The 23,077-nt window shown below is 44.1% G+C and overlaps 1 protein-coding gene across 1 annotated transcript in view; it reads left to right on the top strand.

Annotated features, from left to right (window-relative positions):
- The window catches only part of otud7a (OTU deubiquitinase 7A), a 38,850-nt gene that overhangs the window by 2,449 nt on the left and 13,324 nt on the right, over positions 1-23,077 (top strand). The window contains exons 3-7 of the mRNA XM_076732845.1: positions 13,766-13,895; positions 17,256-17,409; positions 20,182-20,367; positions 20,462-20,680; positions 22,222-22,323. Of these exons, the coding sequence (XP_076588960.1) occupies positions 17,325-17,409; positions 20,182-20,367; positions 20,462-20,680; positions 22,222-22,323 (592 nt within the window). The 5' untranslated portion in view covers positions 13,766-13,895; positions 17,256-17,324. The remainder of the gene's footprint in view (positions 1-13,765; positions 13,896-17,255; positions 17,410-20,181; positions 20,368-20,461; positions 20,681-22,221; positions 22,324-23,077) is intronic.

Here is a 23,077-nt window from a genome sequence, read left to right as displayed (position 1 = left end):
ACCACAGTGAATTCTGTTCCTGTCACTGGCGTTTAGCTACAGAAAAGCAGAGCAGAGATGACGGTTGTTGTTGAACCCAGTTGGGCTTTCATGTCGCCGTGGCAGTGCTGCTTTATCAAACTGCCTCTCGGCTGATACAAAATGACATTCCTTTGCAAACATCTGTGCCAGTTGCCCACTGCCGACTTCAAAAACCTAAGCAAGAAAAGTTGGGCTCATAAGCCGTCATTGTTAGAACAAAAACAAACACCGGTTGCATAATTAAAATAACATTTCAAGTTTACATTCATACATACTCTGCACCAGAGGACCCTGCAGCAATGGTGTGTTTTTCCACTGGTATCATCAGACGGGACTCTGAAAGAACCATCAAAATAAATCATCTTGTGGGCCTTGAGGAGCACCTGCAAAGGGGGGCTTAAATCTCTTGTTTCTTTCCTAAAGAATCCCATGTCTCCATGCCTGATCACCCTAAAGTTTAGTCCTCCAGAGGAGATGAAATGAGTCAAGTGCCCGTGGTAATCATGGCCCAATCACTGCACGGCTTTGAAGTGGGCCCTGTTCTCCAGACATCTCTACAGGTGGGGGAGCAATGTTAAGTGTTCTGTCTGCAGGCAGTGGGAGGTCAGCTGGAGGCCACAGAGGCAGGCAGAGGGGCTCCTCTCACACATCACAATAGGGGAAGGTGGAGAGGGGCACTGGTCACCTTTCCAGAGTCACTGCGCTGTGGGCACAAGTGAGTCTGCACACTGGCCGTGATGCTGGACAGATCCCTTTGGGGAAATTTGTCTCCCAGTCAGCTAACCTATTCCCAAACGTGTCTGTGAATATGTGGCAATATGAAATGTGCCTCCAAATCACAGTCAAATGAAGTTGTAAGCTTTGTGCCACGAAGCTGCAATAAATCCTTCCGCCAGTATTCCCTTTCAAGCTGTGGTAAAGGCTTCAAACCACAGAGCTGTTGTAATAAGTTGACCATGATTTATTAACTTTTTTACAGTGTATTCTAGTCTGGATTTGACAGTATTTGCAAGGCCAGAGCTTGTGTTTACATTCGTCTGTTCTTGATGTCTGAATCGCTTAAGGAGCATAAGAGATCCTACATGGCTTGTAACCACAGTCGAGGGGCCTGTAGAGGTGTGGGTTTCTGAAAGGACGTTTGGATTTCTGGACTTTATAGCGTTGTAAATCACTGGAGCCAGAAAAATCCCAATTTAGCCACAATGAGGAAACCTAAATGCGGCTGACATGGGACAAGGAAGTGGCAATCACAGTGGCTGACTGTGATAGGCTGAGACACCTGTCAGGCAAGCAAACACCCCCACAAACACAGTCCTCTTTCACCCTTAAGGCTGTCCTGATGGACAGTTTTTTGTTTTAAATCAACTGAGTTCACAAGAAAGGAACTGACAGGAGCTATTAAGGCACAATCCTCTTTTGAATAAAGTATACTGTATTGTAAGAGAGAATTTAGGGGCTTTTCCATTAATATTGAATACAGACAGTTGTTATACTAGCATCTAATGGTCTTTAGATGAAGCCTGTTTTAAGGCACTTTTAAGGTGTGTTTTAGCTCCAGGATTCAATCATAAAGGCTGCTGTTTGATTTCTACAAGTAGCGTTGAACCTCTCCAAGCTCAACCTAGTCCTTTTTTTATCTGACACTTGTGGATCAAGTTGTTGAATCCAGATGCTGAAATCAAAACCTACCTGTTTCAAACGCAAGTCACTAAATTAAATGCTGTTTGATACATTTAACTTTAACTAGAACCAGATATTACGCTGCTTTAACAAGATAATGCTATGTTACACCACAGAGCTACATGAACTCTCACTGTCCATGTGTCAGTTTCATATAATATTATATAATAGCAAGGTTTATTCTAATATTTCTCATATATAGACAACAAACCTGATTTGGATGTACATTGCTGTGCTGTACAGCATGTGTTATTATGGTTAATGTTTAACAGAAATATGTGTCTGTGGACCACTGAGGTCAAACATCCACCACCAATGAGGAGGTGTTATGATCAAGGTTAAGAGCGAGACCCTCAGACCGACAGAGACCACAGGTTGTGTGTTTATGTGAGACAGACGGAGCTTTTTCTCAGTCTTTACCCAAACGTGACAGAGGCAGCAACAGGAGTTGGATGTTGTGTTTTGCCAGGACGATATCCTCTGTGGCAGCCATAGCTTGTGTATGCGTGTGTGTGTACACGTGTGGTTGTCTGCGCCTCCTGCACCTAATTGCATTTGTGTTGCTTCAGTTGTCTGGTGCTGAGTCTGGGAGCAGCCGGGCTGCTGGAGAGGTCTGCCATTGTAACATTCTCCCCAAAAGGCCCGATGGGCACAGCCATCCCCTGTCCTGCCTCGAATCAGCAAGGGAGCAGTTTCCAAATCAAACAGAACACTGTTGCACAGGATACCCTTGGCGACTCAATTTAGATTCATGCAGGCCCACAGCGTAGGTCATTTTCATTCATTCAGAAAAAGAGGTCAGGCCTCCTTTTCTCTGCAAAACCCAGCTGCATCTGTCGGAAACTCGGTGTATCTCCATTTTGTCTCAGTTTATTTCCGTTGAAGGAGATATTAAAAGGGAAATGCAGGTTAGACCCTGAGAGAAGAAGAGCAGGAGCGCCGTTGTTCTGCTTGCTTTCTACATCATTCATTTTCTTAAGAGAAAACAAACGTCTGTCACTGTCACCACCCTCATCTTTACTCCATAAGGTACAACACATCACATCAAATGCTTAACAAAACGCGTCAGGGAGCAAAATTGTCCGTTTTCAGCCATAGAAACATGTCTCCCGTCTTCGTTGTCTTCTCTCTGGCGAGATGAAGAAGAAGAGATCTGAGATGACTCAAGGAGGTCAACAAGTAGAGGAGCCCATGTTTTTGCACTATGTTTATCTTATCAAGGTTTGCTGGGAAATTATTTTCACGTCATCAACGGTTAACAGTCATACTGTACATTCATATGCGGTGGAGGTCTCCTCTGATCGTTCACCCTGCAGCTTCTTTCCTCCCACTGCTTTTTTTTTATGCCTCTCCCATGTACAAGCGTGGGCTCGTTGGTCACCCCCCACCCACATACTGTGGGGACTGTAGGGAATGGTGGACTCCACCACTGACAATAATATTATATGGGGATGTAGTTACAGAATGTAAATACATGCAATGGAAGAACTTCTAACATTTAATAACAAAACTGCAGGATGGTTTCATGAACATCTGAGAAGTTTAGAGTTGGGGTTTGAGAAGTCCTTCACAGATGTAAGAGCTGAACCTGTAAATTAAATCAGTCATGTAATCTCTGCTGGGTTTGTGCCACAACTAAACAATGACAGGTTAATGTTGCTTTTGGGACCATAAGTTATGCCTTGCAAATTAACAACTAGAAGACTGGATTCAGTAGAGAGCAGCAGATGTCTTCCAGGGTTACAGTCAAGATGGCAGCAAAGATGACAAAAACAAGGGGTCTGACTGTCGTGGAGTATAACATACTGCGTGTGGAATTAATCTGCAGATGCTCCGGTTGTATATGAGACCACACTTTTCTGTGTTTTTTGAGCCCTGGCAAAGGCCAAAATGTGGCCTGATACAGACTAGGTAAGCTTTGTTTTTGGCCTAACCGGAAGTAAACAAAATTTCCAAACTGGAGCAGTTGTTGATCACCTGCGGCCTCTACTGGCCGGTTCAGAGGAGTGAACTGCGGTTGAAAACAGAGCAGTCAATAAAGTAGGTTTTTCAAAAACTGTGAATCACCACAACCACAAGAGCTCCTTCAGCATACAGTCATAAATGTGTCACAGAAAGCATTGATTGGTCCAGTAGTATGCAAAGACCACAGTGGTCGTCGAGCTGAGCATGTAACACTTCACAAAGCAACTTCATTTGCTTTAAACGAGCCAATTAAAAGTGTACATATTTAATAACAAGGATCCTCTTCAGAATGAATCGGGGCGTACTGGAGGCTGCACCACAGCCTGGATCAGCAAATCACTTAGACTGAAACAGATTTTCTGGTGAGAATCCTTTGAACTACTAAAGGGAAATGTCTTTATTTCTATGTGTTATCACTCACTACAACAGAATAAATGTCAGTTACTGATACTAGTCTGAGTATGACACATCTTTCTTCTGCAGTGCACCCACACCCACTGGATGCCCCCTCTGTGGGTGCACATGAGGCCAGTTTGGAGAACATGCATCAGACAAAGTTACTAAGCCCAGGATTTCTTTTTTTTTTTTCATCCAAGAGGCCAGCATAGAAGTTTGTATGAAAGATCTTTGTGGAGCAGGCTGGGATCCATTAACCGCTCACAAGGAAATTTTTGTCCTTTGTTTCTTTTTGGGACTCAAAGGCCGTCCTGGCTCTGGGTATTTGGAATATATGACATGCATCGAATTCATACTATCTGCACTTCTAATGCAGCTTCCATTAACTGTTGACTTGACAGGCCATCGCTGGATGTCACACAAAGCTGGCTGTTGCAGTTAGCATCGGCTCCATTTGGAAAGCTAATCATTCAGCCAAACTGACCACAGTGAAGTGCCGGAAACACTTGGCGTGCTGTGGTTGATTTCAGGGTAATTTGTAGCTTCCCTCAACAAGAGGAAACAAGACATTCAGTCCTGTTCCTCTACTCAGTCAGAGCATGTTAATATTATTTTTCCTTAGTGTTGAGCTTTTACCATCATTAGCGCTGGGGCTGTTACATCTGATGAGAATTCATGTGCCATGGTTACATTCAAGTTAGATGTGTTGTAGTTCAGATTCTTCCACACTGTGAGGAAAAACACCAGCATGCAATGGTTCATTGAAGTCATACAGAAAACAAAGGCTGGCAGTGGCCTCTATCTCCACTGTCGTCACCCACCACTGAAGTAACTCATCAAATCACAAAGAAGTTCCAGTCAGAACATTTTATCGCCAATAAAGTGACATGACAGTGTGTATAGAAGCAACGCCTTTGTGTATGTGTTGCTGTGTGCGTGCCTGTGGTTTAGTTTGACGGATGCGCACAACAGTGAGAAACAAAAGCACCCGGACTGGAACTCAACAGGCCTCAGAAACTGAACAGCAGCTTCATAAACGACACTGCAGAGGTCGTGGGGCAGAGAGTCAAAACTCATAGCCGTAATTACTGTGCTAATTTACCTTTCAGCGACTGCACCCACCCCTTTGCTGCAGTGTATAGACCTCTCGTGGGTATAAGTGCTTCGCTAAAGCAGTTGCTGACTGAAAGGAGAGCTGTGCCCATTCAGTGTTTGCAGTAATTGGTAACTAGTACAAAAGTGGTGAAAATACCAGTAACATTCTTGTGGTTATGGCCAGAAAATTCCTTTTTTTTTATTCCGAAACCTACGGGTTTACGGCTTTTAATCTGTTTTCCTTCAGAAACTAAATTAAGAATAAGGTTATGTGATATTGCCCTCTCCACCTACTTGAGTGTACAGGCACAACTGTGCGCGCGCCCACGCACAAAGTCAATCCAATAGTGGTGCTACATTGCAGTACATGTACTGTGAGATCAAGGGTCTGAGATTTAAGGGGTGTCATAACAATCCAGTTTTCCTTTCTTATGGGAGTTTCTGTGGAGAGCTCGTGAAATTCTTATTTTGGGGGTTATTGCGGGACATCGTAGCCTTTGATTGAGGCCGAGTTTCAGCTGAATACAAATATATCCTTGATATTTCATTACATCTCAGATGCTTGTTTCACAAAGCTACAACTGTGAGTGAGCTAGCCAGTACGACATTGTGCAATGCTTTGCAGGAAACCTGTTTTCCTGCTTTTGTTTTTTTTTTTTTCTTCATGGCACTAAAATGAAATAATCAGGTTGGCAGGAGAACATGAAGTACTGTATAGCTGCTTAGCTTAGCTGTATGTGGCTGCATGTGCGTGTGTTTCATTTCTTAAATAGTAAATGTGAAATCAGAGGAGACATCATTAATAACCTGCTGTATACATCCACTGGGCCTGTAGTAATAATGACAGTAATTTTATTTATATAGCGCTGTTCAAGCTTAAGAACAAGGTGCTTTCCAGATTAAAGGATTTACAGAATAAAAAAAGAATCCAAATATAAGATGTGATGATGGAAACGCCCCCAATTATCAGTGATCTGCAGGTGATGACGAAGATCTTTACACACAAAGCCTCTCAGTCTACGCTCATATTCAAGAGAGACGTGCAGGTCTTTGAGCTGGCGAGGACCAAGCGAAAGATTCTGTGTGTTCAACACTTGAGAGGACACCCTCCCTCAGCACAAACACCAGCTGGCTTCAGCTAGTTGGTCTGTTTACCTCACGTGGGATCAGATAAGTATTCAGATAGCAAGCAGTTCTTGGTGCCTCTTCTGTGTGTATGTAACGTCCTAGCTTCAATGCCTGTTTTCATCATGTCATCAATGTACCTGTCACTGGCTGCTAAGCGTGTGCTTCATATGCCCCCCCCCGCCATCTTCTCCAAATCCACTGAAAGTCAGGAACCTTCTGCTTTGGTAAGACTTTGGCGTCTAGTCGCAGCTGTCTGCTTGTGGCGCTCTGTCGAAAAAGGGGGGAAGAGAGGTATTGGCTGCTGTGGTGGGAGGGCTGGGGGGGGGACTGACATTTTAAGGGGTTATGATCTTGTTCTGTGCCCCTCAGCGACCAGCTCTTTGTTTGGGTGCACGCTGCACACACAGCTGAGCTCTGTTCGAACTGAAGATTTGACTTGACTGTAAGGTCAGACAGAAGAATTCCAGGTTGCTTTGTTGAATGGATTCATGGCTCGCAGTGTAAATACTGATGCTGCTTTTGGGAGACAAGAGCTGTTGTTTCTTCTTTAAATAATGAAGCAGAAAAATTAATCATTCTGATGACCAGTTCATAGCCTGAGCTCCTAAGGTAGGAGGCTTTCTAGGTGCTCTGGTGTCCCTCACACACACACACAGTGCAGTGCTCCTGCTGTCCACTGCAGCATTAATTTAAATTGACCTCAAATATTAATGCAATGATGCATTTAGTTCAAATTCAACTCTCCACTCCATGCATATGCTGTGCTGGCAGTGTGCGGCGCAGCGGCGAGATGCAGAGTGACATTATTGCTTCCAGCAGCATCTTTCTCGCAGCGTGTGAGGGGCCGCTGCTCAGAAGTCTGGCTTTTTTTTTTTAAGGTGAGAGAAGGATTAGGAGAGAGAAAGTGAAGGTATTTGTGCCAGTGTTTGCGCATGGTTTGATTACAGACTCTGTCTAGAGGTCAGGACTTAGAAGTAATACTCTCTCTTTCTGCCTCGGGTGAAGGAGTGGTTCGCGTTTGACTGACAAGAGTCCACCTTCTCGGCTTTCTCTCTGTTGGTCTCTCCGTCTTCTTGGGGCCTCACCAGTTTATTTGTCCCAGTGTAAGGGTGCTCTGAGGTCACAGCAAATAAATGCCGTCCCCGGGTCTTGAAGGCAGGGGAGTCCCACTAGTGAACAGAGCATAATGGAGGGACGAGGAGGGACGAGGAGGGACTCGGTGCACTCCCAGGTGGAGAGAAAGACTGAGCTCTCAAAAATCAGAATGGCTTAACTTGATGAGCCGGCAGCCAGGTGAAGAGCCCTCGCTTGATTGAAACACGTCATACGTTCGCCTGGACGCACACGCACGTGCACACGTTGGCCGCCCCCAAACACGGAGCACTGGTGAGGCACATACACAATCACCACAAGTACAAGCTTGCCATTGTGGCTGCAGGAGGAGGAGGAGGAGGAGGAGGAGGAGGCACAGAGATTGAGGCTGACTGACTGATATGAAGGCTGAATAGCAAGTGCTACTTCCACTCTCGCATTGAAATTCACTGATTGAATCTTGTGCTCTCAAGCAAGGACTTTGAAATAGTGGAAGTGCTTAGTTTGTAGTTTGGTGAGACATTATAATATCCCATTACATGAATTTTCCATGCCACTTAAGTGTGCTGTGTTATGAAGCACGCTAATGGATCGTGTTGATTATTTAGCGGTGATGCAGGTGGAAATGATCTGTTTCCCTGGAATTGTGCTCATTTGTTTCGCCAGTATACAATGACGTCAAGTCTAATGTAACAGTATTTTCTGTTTCAGCCTTTATGCATTGAATTACATCAATAACAGCTAAGCGACGGCACTGTTGTTGGAGCTGTCGTCTGATTTTAGTGCTTCCATCTCGGGGTGTATTAAAATAGCAAATAGCCATTGTTTTAGGATAAACAGACTTTTTTTTTTTTTTCCCTCTGACCGTAACCGAGAGGGTGGCTTGACATTTTGCCGTGCACAGGCATGTGAGTAAGTACTGGATAAGAATGAATGCCATCTTTTATTAGCTGTCTTCTGTGTTTTGGCAGCCCTGAGTGGAAGCACTTGCTCTGTTGGCTTTGAGACTGGTAAACACTGAGGGCACGCCGAGCCACGGTTAGTGTTTCTGCACATGCACACACACGCACCCGTGCACTCCGGGGACGGGGATCATGGGGTGGTTATCTAGCAGTGTCGAACACAGCAGTTTGAGCCCGTTGGTGCTTGGCCCTGCTAACCGCAGCTCGGCTCACACGCTGGCGGTGGAGCCACAGTTGGCCCGGCGAGGCTGTTTGTCCAAGCCAGATTGTAAGATTTTATTCTGTGCCTGCTTTGAAGAATCCAGAATATTCTGTCCAGCAGAAGAGGGATCAGAGTCTTTGAGGTTTGACTCACTTAATTTGTGTTTAACCAACAGGTCCACATCTTATGTCCTCCCCTTGCTGGACAGGTCTCTTGCCACTATTTAGTAAACGGGCTCAGGTTTCAGGTTTCAGAGGTCGTTTTGGCTCTCTGAATTAGCACCACCTGCTATACTGGGAAGCTGTGGAGTGAGCTCGAGGGACGCGTTGAATCAATCACTCAGACAGACTGTCTCATTCATAAATGTTGTTTGATATTTTGTTCCGTTTTTCTCAACCACATTCTGTGGTCATTTTTATTCACAGCGACGAGCTGACAAATGTACCGTTTCAGCACGAAGCCTTTATCAGAGGCTACGTGGCATCTGTGCATTTTCTTTTTCAGGACACATTATGCAATCAGCAGAGATATGATCACATCTGAACACAGTCTGATGTAGCCAAGATCAACAAATCGCTCCAATCAGATCATATAGAGCAATCCATTCAGGACGTACAGGGCTGGAATAATTACTGATTGTTTTCCACAGCAATTAAAGCATAAATGTGAATATAAGAAATATAAATATTGCGAAAAATGGCTGTTGCGAGCTCCTCGTGCTCTACGTGATGTCTTCAAATTGTGTGTTTATCTGTACAATAGTCAAAAATCTATGTGATCTATGATGAGAAACCTTCTGCGTGACAGGATTTAATTTATGTTCAGCCTGTTATGTTTGTTTTTATAAGTTCGTACAACTTTCAGATATTTTCTAAGCCAACTTTTTGAATGCTTGCAGTTTTCTGTGAGCTACAGTGCGCCAGCAACTGGTTGATAATATTGGTTGGTGCAATGATGCAAACAAACATCCACACTCAGGCTAGAATAAACTCTTAGAGGGGCTTATTTCTAGACTTTTTACACCAACTTTCAACAGTAACACAGCAAGAAAAATAAAGAGTTACCAGAGATACGAATTTCTCCATTATCAATCAGAACAGTGTATTAGATGCATGATATTGTGAGGGGGTTGTGTTCTTATTTCCCCTGTCTGCCCAGCATACTGCATGCCTGCATCCTGTCTTCTGGAAGCCGTTGCTGTGGGGTTGTGGAAAACACTCTGTGAAATGGAGGAAATCAGAAGCTCAAGTACAGTCAGACAGGGTGGGGTTATGGAAAGTGGAAACAAAAACATAAATGATAAGAGTCTTGGAAAGCATTAAGCGTACATTATTGATATCGAACAGTGTGTAAAGGGTCAGCATCAGTGCTTCATGCTGTAGTAGCATACAGTTCACACGGCACACTCAAGTCTGACGTCTACATGAACTCACATTCGCACAACTCTAAGTCAAAGTAGAAGCTAAAAGCTTATTTTAGAGCATAACTGCAAATGTACACACTGCTGCTGCCCTCGGTGTGCATGTATAGGATCTGCCGCCTGACCATTTTCCAGTTACAGAGGGGATACAGAGCAAAGAGTAGAGTACAAGTGTTTGTACAGTATGTTCACCTCCCACCTGCTGTGTATCTGCCTCGCATGTGGGCGATCAGCGCTCACTGTGGAGACAATTATCTCAGCTATAACTCATCCTATTACTGTAAAATGACTATGTGCGTATATGCACATCACGGAAAGATGGACCTTCATGGTAATCAAAATCTGCACTAAACGGCAAATAAGCCTCAGTCGGTGGAAAGAAGCACCCGTGCATCACTTCTCCTGCGCTTGTATCAGACTCTGAAGTAGTCACAGAGTAAGTTTTCATTGTGAACTCATTTCACACTTTCTAATCAGCCAGCTGTAAGAAAGTTGGTTTAAACAAGTGAAGCTTCAAATAGTGTTAAACATAAAAAAGGAAGTAGTGGGTGGGGAGCTGCTCTGTGGTGTTAAGATGAATATTGTAGGGGGGTTTTGCATTTAATTATTCTTTTAGGTAGAGTTTAAAATAGCTGTGTTTTTAAGCTTTTCTTTTTGTTTCACAAGTTTACAAGAGATGCTGTAATCCTTCTCTGAGATTAGATCTTAACACCTTCGACCCCCCTCGACTGGAGAATCCACACAGGTACGCTTATTGTCTTCTGCTTGATTGACAGTTGATAATGGCTAATTTAGCACAGTGGTGATAGTTTTTGAATGTAAGCCTGACTCAGATACTGCAATTTAAATGTCACTCGTCTTTTGGTCCTTAAATTACAAAACATCAGGGACGTGCGGCTCTCAGCGGGGCAGATCTACGGCTCCCTGGGTGGCTCATTTACAAGAGTCGGCTCTGCGCAGTTTCTTTGCTTGTATCCGAATTCTGGCTGTTAATGGTGGAAAATGTGTTGGAGCTTGTGTACAATAAGTAGGTGTTTCCTTTTGTATCACATCTGATGTTGACGGCTACATCTGACAGAACCTGAAATGAATTTTACAAGTAATTTGAAGTTGTTGGATCACCGTATAGCTGCAGTGTATGTTGAGTGGACTGTGACGCTGGAGTAGAGTTATGATTAAGTAACAAGTCCCGCGTCTCTGTTTTACACTGTCTACAATATGGAGGGACGGCGGGCAGAGTGTTCACAGGTCACTGGGCCACAGGAGGTAAACAATGCCGTGTGTGTGAGTGCACTAATATGGAGAATGCACAACTGTTGCTAATATGTCTGCACCTCAGCAGTGAAATTGTCAGAGAGCCGACAACATGGGAGTGAAAATGAGGCGGTAGCTGTTTCCCCCCGTGGTCTAAAACCTAAGTGTTTATACTGAGACCACAAGATCAAAGATGCAGCCTGCAGTGAACATTGTCTGTTCATCTGTGACCTAAATATACCAGCGCACACGCTCTGACTAATCACCAGGTGTGGAGACGTACAGTACTCTCTGGTGTAGCATTTTCAAGTGCTTTTTGATGAACCCTAACATCTGTTATTCTGCGTTCACTTGTACGTTTATGTCATTTTAAAGTATTCACACTCAAGAACTTTGGATATGAAAGACTTCAGTGATTGAAGAAGACCATTTATGTAAGTAAAAGTTGTGGGTATTGGCAGTAAAATGTCTTGTGATGCGTTATATAATATCTCCTTTCACACGCACAACCCCGCCATGGAAATCTGATTTTTATGATCATCATATTTGATTTGGCAAAGGCTTTTTACACCAGATGTTGTTCCTGACGCAACACTCCCTATTTATCTGGGCATGCGACCGGCAGATAGGAATGCAACGGGGGAAGGAACTGAACCAGCGTGCAGTGTCGCTTTGACATGTGGACAGGAGGAGGTGGACCAGCACAGCCAACCCTGTGATCGACCCAGTCCACCACCTGAGCTATAGCCGCCCCCTGTGTAATTATATTATTGGATAATCATTAGTTTAATCTATAAATATAAGTATCAATGTAGCTGCAGCTGTTAAGTAAATGTGGTTTCCCCTTTGTAACATAGTGAAGTTACACTGAGTACAGAACTTGATTAAATGCACTTAGTGACTTTCCACCAATGGAAGAATTACGGAGAAGCCTGCAGTGCAGTTGTGGAGCATTTGAGCTCCCGCTGGGGCGGCTTCAGCGGCCATTGATTGTAAGGTTGTTGGTGTGATCCCCAGCTCCTCGTGCCTGATGACGTGTCCTCGAGCAACACATCTGCCAAATGCAAACAGAATCTTTCAGAAATGTATCTTATTGAGAACAGATGGACACCACTTTGGAGATCACTACATCGTAGAGAAACTGTGGTCAAGAGTGCACACTCATACTGAAGCGTTAGTCACGATCTTCCACTGGCCTTTGAGAATGACTGTTACCCAGACAAGCTTTCTATTTTAGAACTTCTGCTTAATTATTATTCAACACAAGTCATCTCTCTTTAACCTGAGGACAATATTAGTCAAGTAACTTCTGCGTGAGTGGAATATTCTTGAACTGCGCGTTGGCCTCGCAGCAGTGGTTGCAGTATCAACAATCTGTTGCTTACCAGTTTAGAGTCAGCATAACTCATGACTATTTTTAGATTAGCACAATTTACATTACTGGCTGTCATTTCTGGTGAGGAATTGCTCTGATTTCAAAGGTAACACTTTAAGTGCTGTGGTTAAAGCTGCAGTGATAGATTGTGCAAATAAACAGAGGACACATACAGTATATGAGCCTCTTGTGTTTTACTGTTCATGTGAATTATGCATGACACTGAAGGGTATTTCAGTTGCACTTAGGAGGTCTTGGACTCTAACTTCTCAGCACTGGCCCGTGTTCTCGCTGAGAGGGAACGCTGGTTTGATCCACCGGGGACAATGGCAGAATATGCTCTGAGTTTCCACTGTTGCTCTCACACTCTCCTCTCAGCGTTTCCATGTTTGTCTCCATGCATCGCACGTCTGCCCGCTGCGTCATGCAGGATCAACCCTCTCTGTCCTTACCGGCATCAGCATGTTTGCGTTTCAGTTACGTCAAAGAAAAGATCGTGAGGCTTGCTCTGCACTTTCTGTACCGTGTTGGTGTCACATACACACCTGCATCCAAGTGTGAGAACCTGAAAATGTGATTACGTCAAAGGACCTTCAGAAGGTGGTGTCTGCTTTTAAGTGCTGCCGCTACCTAAACTCCAGGCAGTTTGAGCTCTTTGAGGAAATGCTATGAGCATCTAAGAAGAAATGACACTGCTCTATGGGGATCTTTCAACAGCTGACAGGTGCAGTTACACACGTCACAATGCAGATTAAAACCCTCTCCTGTTTGAAAAGTACTCGAGTGTGACATTAGGTGATGTAATTTCATAAAACACATTTTGGTAAAAAGGATGCGAAATTAAGGAAATTAGTTTTATGGTTTTCAGTCAATAATTAAATGTTGTTAAGCGTTCAGGAGCAATACTCTCAGGCGGTTTGATGAACAGTCAGCACTGGTTTCTAAATGACACATGATGAAAGTAATGGCTTGAGGGATAATTTTGGATTTGCATGTTAACACTGATGCAGTCGCAGGTGTGTGTCAGTTGGCTGTTTTACAGCAGCTTCAAATTGAAGTCAGTCAATCAGAACTAAGGGACATAACTTTCTGTTGCAGGGTGATAACTTTCGATATTTATGCGTGTGTGTGTGTGTGTGTGTGTGTGTGTGTGTGTGTGTGTGTGTGTGTTTCAGGGTTGTCTGCGTCCCCGGTGTCTTCCTCTCCTCCGCTGCCTCTGAAGCCATGGACTAGAGCTGCGTCTGGTCCTGACAGTCCCATGGTCGTCAGATGGCTTCTGAACAACCCTCAGCAAAAATACAGAAAGTACGTACAGAGGAAGCCCCAGTCATCTGCAGTGTCACTGACAGCCAATAAATAATGTCAAAGGATGAGGCAGGAGGTATTCTCTGTTTTTGTTATTATCAACAAATCCCATGAAAAGACCAAAATCAACAATGAATTGATCCTTTTATCAAGTATTGCCTGTGTAGGCAAATATTGATTTGTAACTCTGTGTTGAAGGCTGCTATTGTTGTCCATAAACTATTGAAAAAAAAACCCCCAAAAAAACCCCACAGAAATGAGCAACACTGCCGCACTGGGTTCCTTTATTATGATGGAACAGGAACCGTAGCTTATTTTGAGTCACTCCCAGATGCACTGCCCTGGTCCAGTACTCCGATCTTTAACTGTCAAGTAAATGCAGCAGTAAACAGTGCAATAAATACTCCATTATAATGTTTATTACCAGTAAAATGCACTGATATGAAAAGTGAAAGTATTGTTGTACTGCTAAATACAGTATTACATACATGTACATCAATATGGTAATTCCATGTTACTGTAGTTTGTCAAGCTGGTCATTTATATGACATTCTATGCTGTTGGGTAGTTTAATTTGTCACAGTGTGTCATAAGCTGGTCGTATGATTTGTGTTTGAAGTCTTAATCAGAGAAGAAAGTAGTGACTGTAGCTGGCAGATAAATGTAGTGCATTAAAAAGTCCAAGATTCCCCTCTGAAATGTCCTGGAGTTTAATTATAAAGTAGCAGTAAAATTGAGACACTAAAGTAAAGTATAAGTACCTCACAACTGTACTTGACTACAGTACTTGAGTAAATGTACTTCCTGTTTATGTTCTTTTTGAAAATGAAACTGTTCACTGTAGTACTGAGCCCTAACTCAATGTTGCTTCTCGTCTTTTTGTGGAATTGAAAGCGAGACAAATGCAGACAGACGTCATTGCTTGTCCTTTAAAGCAGGTCTTTTTCCAGGTCACTGCGCTTTTATGATGCCTTCAGATTTTCTCGAAGCCTGATCCATTATGTGTGTGACTAATATGCAAATTGTCATTCTGATGAACAGGAAGCTGGACAGTCCCAGGTTCCCCTGGCCCACATTGTTTCTACGTCAGACAGAAAAACATGCATTAGGGTGTTTCTGAGTCATAATTACCTCCCACAGGGAAAGTGATGTGAATGGAGCTGTTCTTGAGGGAAAAGATGAGGTCATGACTTATAATATTCAGCTATTTCTGTGTCTCACTCCACGCCACCAGACTCAAGGCTTTTTGCTCCGCAAAGCAATATTGTGATTCTCACTTGATGGGCAGCCTATTATTCTGTACTGAGTAAAGTGTCCAACCCTAAAGAGGGTCATTATGGGCACATATCACAAGCTGCCTCGTTGGCCCACAGACAAAGCAAACACAGACTTACTTTCAAGCCTTTTCAGATTTCCTGTAAGAGGTGTCCTACAGTTGAAACACTTAAGCCTGTCTTTATTATTTACAACTGTTTCATTGATGTCGAAGAAAGAAGCACCAATAGAGAAAACAGTCTTCCTCAGAGACACATTTTGTTTCATCTTTGATCTGATAATCATCAGCCACAATCTCGTGATCTCTGACAAACTTTGGCTGTAACTAGAGATGTTAAAAAAGCAGGTGGAAACTTTCCACGAGGATTAACGGGAATTTAAGGGAGTTTATGGGAAACTAAGGGAATAATAACAATAAGAATATGAATAAGAAGACAGAATGGACATAAAAACAGGGCTACTATCTTGAGGTTAACTGAAGAATCAGCAAAAATATATAGAGTGTATTCGCACAGTAAAATAATGAAGGTGTGATTGACAGCCTGTCGTCCTTCAGCTCAGACAGTGCAGCAGTGGTGGCAGTAGTGTGGGCTGCACATGTGATGGGAGAATGCACTGAGCATGCAGAGGGCCGTAACTGTACTGAGATCTTATTTAATGCGATGCTGAAAAATGATCTTGCAAAAATAGCCGGAGCTGCTCCGGCTGACCACCCTGTGTTTCCTGTAGTTTACGTGTGCTTGGATTCCTTCAGTGCAACAATGCAACACAATGCAAATGGCTGACAGTAACTAGGTCAACTAAACTACAGCTTAAGTGCAGCTTTGACGCATTAATAATGCATATGATAAAGACTAAAGTTGCTGGGTCTTGAGCAAAGATATTTTTCTCTCTGATTCCAACAATCAAGCAGTGCTCAGCCATCTTTTTTTTTTTTTTTTTTTTTGTCATGAGCCTTTAATTTTCATGCGATGATTACACCGACTGAGAGGACATTTCTGAGATTGTTCTGTCACGGTTTGTAAAAAATGTGCCACAATGTCCTGTTCATCCCGCCGTCAGAGTAATCCACTAATTTTCCTCAGCCTCGCAAGCAGGAAACAACAGCATTTGTGTTGCGTCAGCTCTATTTAGTGTCTGCTGGTTCTCGACGCTGAGCCAAAACCTGATGGACAGTCGTGTCATGTGGCACGCTGAGACTCGGAGCTCAGAGGCGTGGGCAGAGCATCTGAATGTCTCCAGCATGCTCTCTCTCTCTCTCCCTCCTCTTTGGGTCAAAGCCGCGGACCTGGGCAGCCGTCAAACCTCCGGTCCCCACACAGAGGGCCTGGTGTCAGTGCTGCAAACCCAGTGGGTGTGTGTTTCTTCACTGACAATGCTCTGAGCTCCGTTCCTCTGTCACCCACACAGCCTCAAGTGGAATGAGAGCGATGCATGGACTCATTCATTCCATGGGCTGAGGGAGTGGACGCGTCTTAGATGTGTAGCTTATGACCTAACAAGGCAATATTTGTTGATCATTAGAGCCCACGTGCTATATGGCCACGCACCCCAGATAAGATCATACGAAATAACATCACACTGAGTCGCCCGGCTCCACAAACAGTCACCAGACATCCTTCCTCGCTGTCCAGCTCCGAGCACTGAAGTGGTTTAAGATTCTGGATCTTACCCAGAAACCCCTGGTTGACACTCGTTGGCAGGAAGAGGGTCAGTGATGTTATGATCACAGGCGGTGGGCCAAAGGCTTTGGAGATAGGCAGGTGCGTCCTGGATACGACCTCTGGCTGCGTTTGTTGATATTACATCTGTGCTGATGGATATTATGTTATGACTGTTAGCGAGAGCTGGGAGGAGCACTGGGAGTGGAGTGCTATTCGCAGTACTATGAAGTATCAGCTCTATGAAGCATTACGCATCAGCACAAACAGGCTGAGACTGCAGGCTGGGATTTAAAAAAGAGAGCGGGGACCATCCAGTGACTGTTTCCTCACAGGCGTTAGCGACTGATGGGCTTTTAAAAGTGTGGCTGAAATGTAAAACGCTGTTTTTTAAGGCCTGCTGTGCTTCTCCTTCTGTTTCCAGATGAGAACGTGAAGGCTGGCGTCCACCAAGGCCACCGCTGCACCTTGGGCAGCGCACACACATGATCACATGACTCTGGACATGGACGCGGTCCTGTCAGACTTTGTTCGGTCCACGGGGGCAGAACCGGGTCTGGCAAGAGACCTGCTGGAAGGTAAGACGCCAGTGCTGCACCTCCAAGAGTCGAGGCCAGGCTGTTATATTGGAAGACTCAATATTGGCGGATTTGTGTTTTTGATCAGCTGCTCCCTGTTGTGCGGCGGTCGCACTCAAGCGAGCGGTGGAAGAACAGAAGGGGAGAGGAGAGGAAATGAGGGGAAAGGAAAAGAAAGGAAACAAAGGAGGGGAGGAGAGGAGTGGGGCTCGCAACAGTGAGCCAGCTTGCTGATTTAGAGGCCAGTGTGACGGTTTTACGAGTGCACTCCCCTGGGAGAGCTTTGTGCCCATTCATTGGAACTCATTGAGGAGCAGAGTGCTGCTGGCACTTGTATAGCTTACATACAGTGGGATGGAAAAAAAAAATGGAAAACAAAACAAAACAGGGGAGCAAAAGTGCACACAGCAACAGAAAGCTGCTTGATGGTCAGTTGAATTGGCAGCGATATGTAGCGCCCGTAAAAGTGATTTTTGTTTCTGTTTTGTTGTTTTTTTTTTTACAAGTGCCCAGCAGTTCCAGTCTCGCGTTGCATTCCAGGATCAGGTCAAACTGCAGCAAAGAAATGCTGAGCTCTAAATACCGATGCAGTCTTGTCTACTTTACAGGAATAAAAGCGTGCGTGACGTTAATCAGACTTCCATTAGGGGATGAAATCCTTGCGGAGTGTGTGCAGGACATGCATGTCCTGGAAATCTTTTGTCTCTGTGTATGTTGTGCAGCTGGTGGTGTCTAGCCTGATAAAAGAATTAAAGTGTTGGGTGTCTGTCTCTCCCTCCCCCCAGTCTTTTTTTTTTGTTCTGATTCTGCTTTGGCACAAAGCCACAGGGGCATACTTGTGACACTAACAGGCACCAAACAAGACACTGCACTCAGACACAGACAGACATGGCCATGGATGTCCTATTTCAGTAATATGCGTGCTACCATCTTGCTGCTGTTAGCTTAGCTTTCCAGACCTGCATCAGTCAGCCACTCTGTGACCCTCTGGTCTGAGTCAGGAGGGTGTGAGGAGAAAGCAGACAGGCAGACAGAGAAATGTGACAGCGGCACATGTGGTGCTTCCTCCTAGAGGCTGGTTTGTGTACTGAAGAATGCGTTTTGACCTTTGTGGGCAGATTTATTGAGAGCTATCTCTTGGGTGAGGGTTTTTAATTTTCACTTGAAAGAAAAAAAGTTAATAACCTCATTTTGGTGATTATGTTTAATTAAAGAAATCAGTTAGATTAGCTTAGTTGGTAAAGATCTGCTGTCCCTGTATGGAAAATCCTCCCATGCAAGTGGTTTAACTCAAAGCCCTTTAATAAGAAAGAAAAGAGTTCAGTGAAGCTGCTGTGTTTCTGATAGATAGGGATAATGCATGTTCATACTGCAGATGAATTTATCAGTGTTCCTTTTGCTGACGACAGCCATTACAAATGAAGGAGCTGAAACATCGCTCTCCTCGTAGGCTAATGTGGAAGCATTTAAAGACTGTGCATTAGGTGCTGAGTGGCCATGATGCTAGACCTTAAGTTGTATTCCTGGATTTGTGCAGCTCAAGCTGTTGAGATCCATAAAGCAGAATCAGTTTTGCATTGATTGGCGTGAGAGACGGCGATCAGCGGTGCCAGGTTTCATGTTCCGACTGCCGAGAACCACCGTGTCTGGAAGTCAGGAGGAGAGAGGACAACTTCCTACAGGTCTCTTACACGGGGAGTCCGTTAATGGTGCCTGTCTCACAAACATGCTCGGATTACATGCGGGCGCCCTCTGAACATTTGCAGTGGCGGGCGTCGATGCGAGTTTTATAAAAAGACTGTTTTGCAGATAGTTCCTGTGGCATCATGAGAAGGCACGCTGAGTTATAATAAGGCTGAGGCTTGACTTGTGTCTCTTAAACCTCGAAGGGATCTCTGTTAGAAAGACAGCACCCAGAGGAGACAACTGTGTCTGTCTGTCTGTGTGTGTGTGTGTGGCCATGTATTCCTCACATTGTGGGGACATAAACCTGTTTACACAGTCACATTGTAGGGACTCACCTTCCTTATGGGGACAAAAATTAATGTAAGTCAATGTAATGTCCCCAAAAGTGATGGAGACGAGACTGTGTGTGTCTGTGTGTGCGTTTTCATGCCGTGCATGTGTTACCGGTGTGTGGGTCCCTCCTGCACATCAGGATATTGCTGTCACTCTGCTAAAAGATCTGTCTCCCATCACTACCCTCATTGTTGTGGCACCACCCAGCCTCAACCTCCAGCTATTCTCCTTATGATGCAGCATGTTTCACTCAGACAAAAGCACTGTGTGACATTGCTCCACATAGGCTATGCATACCATCACAGTTTGGCCAATTATTTTGAAATTTTAAAAGATTTGGGGATTTATCAGTATTATTTCAAATGATGAAAAAGACAGTAATCCAAAAATCTGATTATCAAAGTACTAAGTGAATTGATTGCAGGGAATCTGGCTGTTCTGCAGCATCCTCAGCAGATCTTTTGCATTTCACCCCCATTGTCCTCATCACTTTCTGCTGTTGGTAGCATATATGAGTTTTTCACCATGACATAGCCCTGTTTACTGTAAACTGCAGTGATCAGTGTCCTGTTGCACCAGAAAAACAATTTCTTGATGTGTGGGAACATAACTGTTGTGTATTTCTGAGTGAAAATCCTCAAAAATCGAGGCAATACCCTTTGATTATTCTATATTATGAGCAACATTTATTCTCAATATTTGTAATCGTTGTGTTGATGTGCAATCAACCAGATCTTTGCATGTGTCCTGCAGGTAAAAACTGGGACCTCAGTGCTGCTCTAAATGATTACGAGGAGCTCAGGCAGGTCCACACTGCCAACCTGCCGCAGGTCTTCAACGAGGGCCGCTACTACAAGCAGCCAGAGACACGTGACACGCCCACCCATGTCAGCAAGATCGACAGGCCGTGTGCACAGAAGCAGGAGGACAATGCACAAGGTACAAGGACCACCTCAGCACCACATTATCACCTCAACAGTTTTCTCTGTCCTCACTCGCTTCCCACTCAGTCCTCTCTTCTTGTCCCCTCTAGAGAAGCGCCTGTCCCGCGGGATCTCCCATGCCAGCTCTGCTATCGTCTCCCTGGCGCGGCTGCAGGTGGCCAGTGAGTGTACCAGCGAGCAGTTCCCTCTTGAGATGCCCATCTACACATTCCAGCTGCCGGACCTCAGCGTGTACAGCGAGGATTTCAGGAGCTTCATAGAGAGAGACCTGATAGAGCAGTCCACCATGATGGCTCTGGAGCAGGCTGGTGAGTATAACAGGATGTCATATAGTATAATACATCCTACAACTGTATTCTAGTACATCTCCTGCTACTGATATGAGATATGTAACAGAATCTTATGCATTACACCATATTCTTTATTTAGATTAAACTGAAATGTAGCACAAAGCAGCAGCAGCAATGAGAAATTCCAGTAATGTAGACAGAGACGTAGAAGGTGAGACTGAGATTAGACAGAGCAGATCAGAGAAGCAGCATCATCTGGAAGCAAGACGACAACAACTAATTCAAAGCATCCAGGATCCCAAAGGATTCATCTCCCAGATGAAGCTTTGAACTCACGGAGAGAAACGAGTCAGTGAAGTTTCAAATCTTCCAGCAGATTTCCCCACACAGAGACTGCAGAGATCGTAAAGCCTTCCTCGCCTAATGCTGCTCAAAATCTGAGAACAGCCAACCAAGAAAGAACACTGGGACACTGATATATATTGAACTTCATATTTCTGGATTTCATAAATACATAAAGTCTTGGAAATACATTTTCAACAGTGGCTTAACTAACTAGAAGACGAGTGGTAAGTGAAGGATTTATAGTCGTAAAAATCTTAGCACAGTCATAAATTTAATCCACATTATATGCATCACAGACTGTGGGTAAGACCACAGCTGAGACACTGCTATAAAATATGTATCTCTGAAATTAAGAAAAGGTGAAATAAAGTAGAACAACCAGTTGTGCATTAGCTTCACTTTATGGGCGTTTGAATCTCAACCAGCATGTGGATCATTCTTGGATATGAAACCATTAAACACACTGGGATGTAACAGCAGGCCACGTTTCTAGAAAAATGAACTTAGATATCTAATGTGTGGAAAAATGGAGAAATGCACAAATCCATCTGCATTTTGAGCCCATCTACGCTGAGGGGTAAATCATTCAGAGCCTCTTCTGTGTTTACTGTTGTTAAATAAATGATGCAGTCAGATCACCCCAGGCTCAGAGCAGCGAGGCAGCCTGCAGTAAAGCAGTGTGCCCTGCCCAGGGCTTAGAAGCAGTCGTCTCTCCCTCAGGGACACGGGCAGGCGGTGATGGAGCACAAACTGGAGATACTGTAAAAGTCAGCCTGAGCAGGAAGATGTTCAGGGTGGGTTTTTTTTTTTTTTGGGAGGGGGGGGGATCTGCCGGGCATTTGAGGATGTGTGCATGCATATGGCCTGTGCTAATCATCGATATTGAGGCTAATTATGTTTGTTGGCTAATTGTTCTTGATGGACAGTTACTGATAGAGGAGTTGCCTGCTTTGACCACATCACCCACACATCATCTGAGCTGGCTGTTCACCTACGTCCTGAGACCCTGTTTGAAGTTATTTTAATGGTCTCATTATGAATAAATTAGATTTGCTTTAAACCCACAGTTGTGTGTTTTTTTCAGTTAGAGTGAATTAAGAGAACACTGACTTGAAAACTTGATTGAAAGGAAACGCGTTCGAGTGTGTTTGCTCCTTTCTGTTTCTCAGTTTTCTACACAATTCATGGCCTCCTTATTTCGTACGTGTGTGCAGGTCGTCTGAACTGGTGGTCCACCATGTGCACCAGCTGTAAGAAGCTGCTTCCTCTGGCTACCACAGGGGACGGGAACTGCCTCCTGCACGCTGCCTCTTTAGGTGAGCCACTCATGCGCACGACAGCGTATTTCAAGTGTCAAGCCTGAAGATGTTGGTTGATTTGGCGACACCTGGAGTTACTGGTGGTAACAGCAAATGTGGTGTAATACTGCAGGTTGCTTTAATTCTGGAGGCAGCAGAACAAACTCCTGTCATATTAATAAAGAAGTCTGGCACTGATGGGCTTTTTTTCATCATTCAGTGTGCAGCTATGATCTCATTTATGCTGCACACTGCATGAGCAGGCCAGTGAAAGGAGTTTGTTACCTTGCTGAGAAGTTGGAGGTGTGCAACCTGTCGCCTGTAGTTCCTCCTCTAACAGCTCACTGTGGCTGCTCCTTCCTGTTCCATTATTCCCTGCAATATTTTGTTAATATCTTGTTTTGTAGACACATTTATGAATGAAGCGCAAAGCTCACTCTGCATTTCCTATGACTAATTCATAGTAAAAGGAAGCTCATGTTTCACCAGTTCAGTGCTTTTAATGTGAAGCTGTAGCAGAAGGAAATGTTTGATGTGCATCAGCAGTAACAGAACACATCATTTTTTTCCAAGAATGTCACCACAGTCACCCAGTTTGTACTGTAATACTGCAGCTATATAAATATTGCAATACTTTCATCAGTGGGCCATAAACTGCATTTGGCAATGAATAAGGATTTAACAGACATTTGTTTTAATGAAAATTGTATTGTATTGTAACATTCAGTACGGCCATGACATCCATCAGGATTTCTTGGTATGGAACAGCGAG

The sequence above is a fragment of the Chaetodon auriga genome, chromosome 6 (genome assembly GCF_051107435.1).
Source record: "Chaetodon auriga isolate fChaAug3 chromosome 6, fChaAug3.hap1, whole genome shotgun sequence".
Classification (NCBI taxonomy): Eukaryota; Metazoa; Chordata; class Actinopteri; order Chaetodontiformes; family Chaetodontidae; genus Chaetodon; species Chaetodon auriga.
The sequence above is the reverse complement of the archived record's forward strand: the minus strand, read 5'-3'. Positions and strand labels throughout refer to the sequence as shown.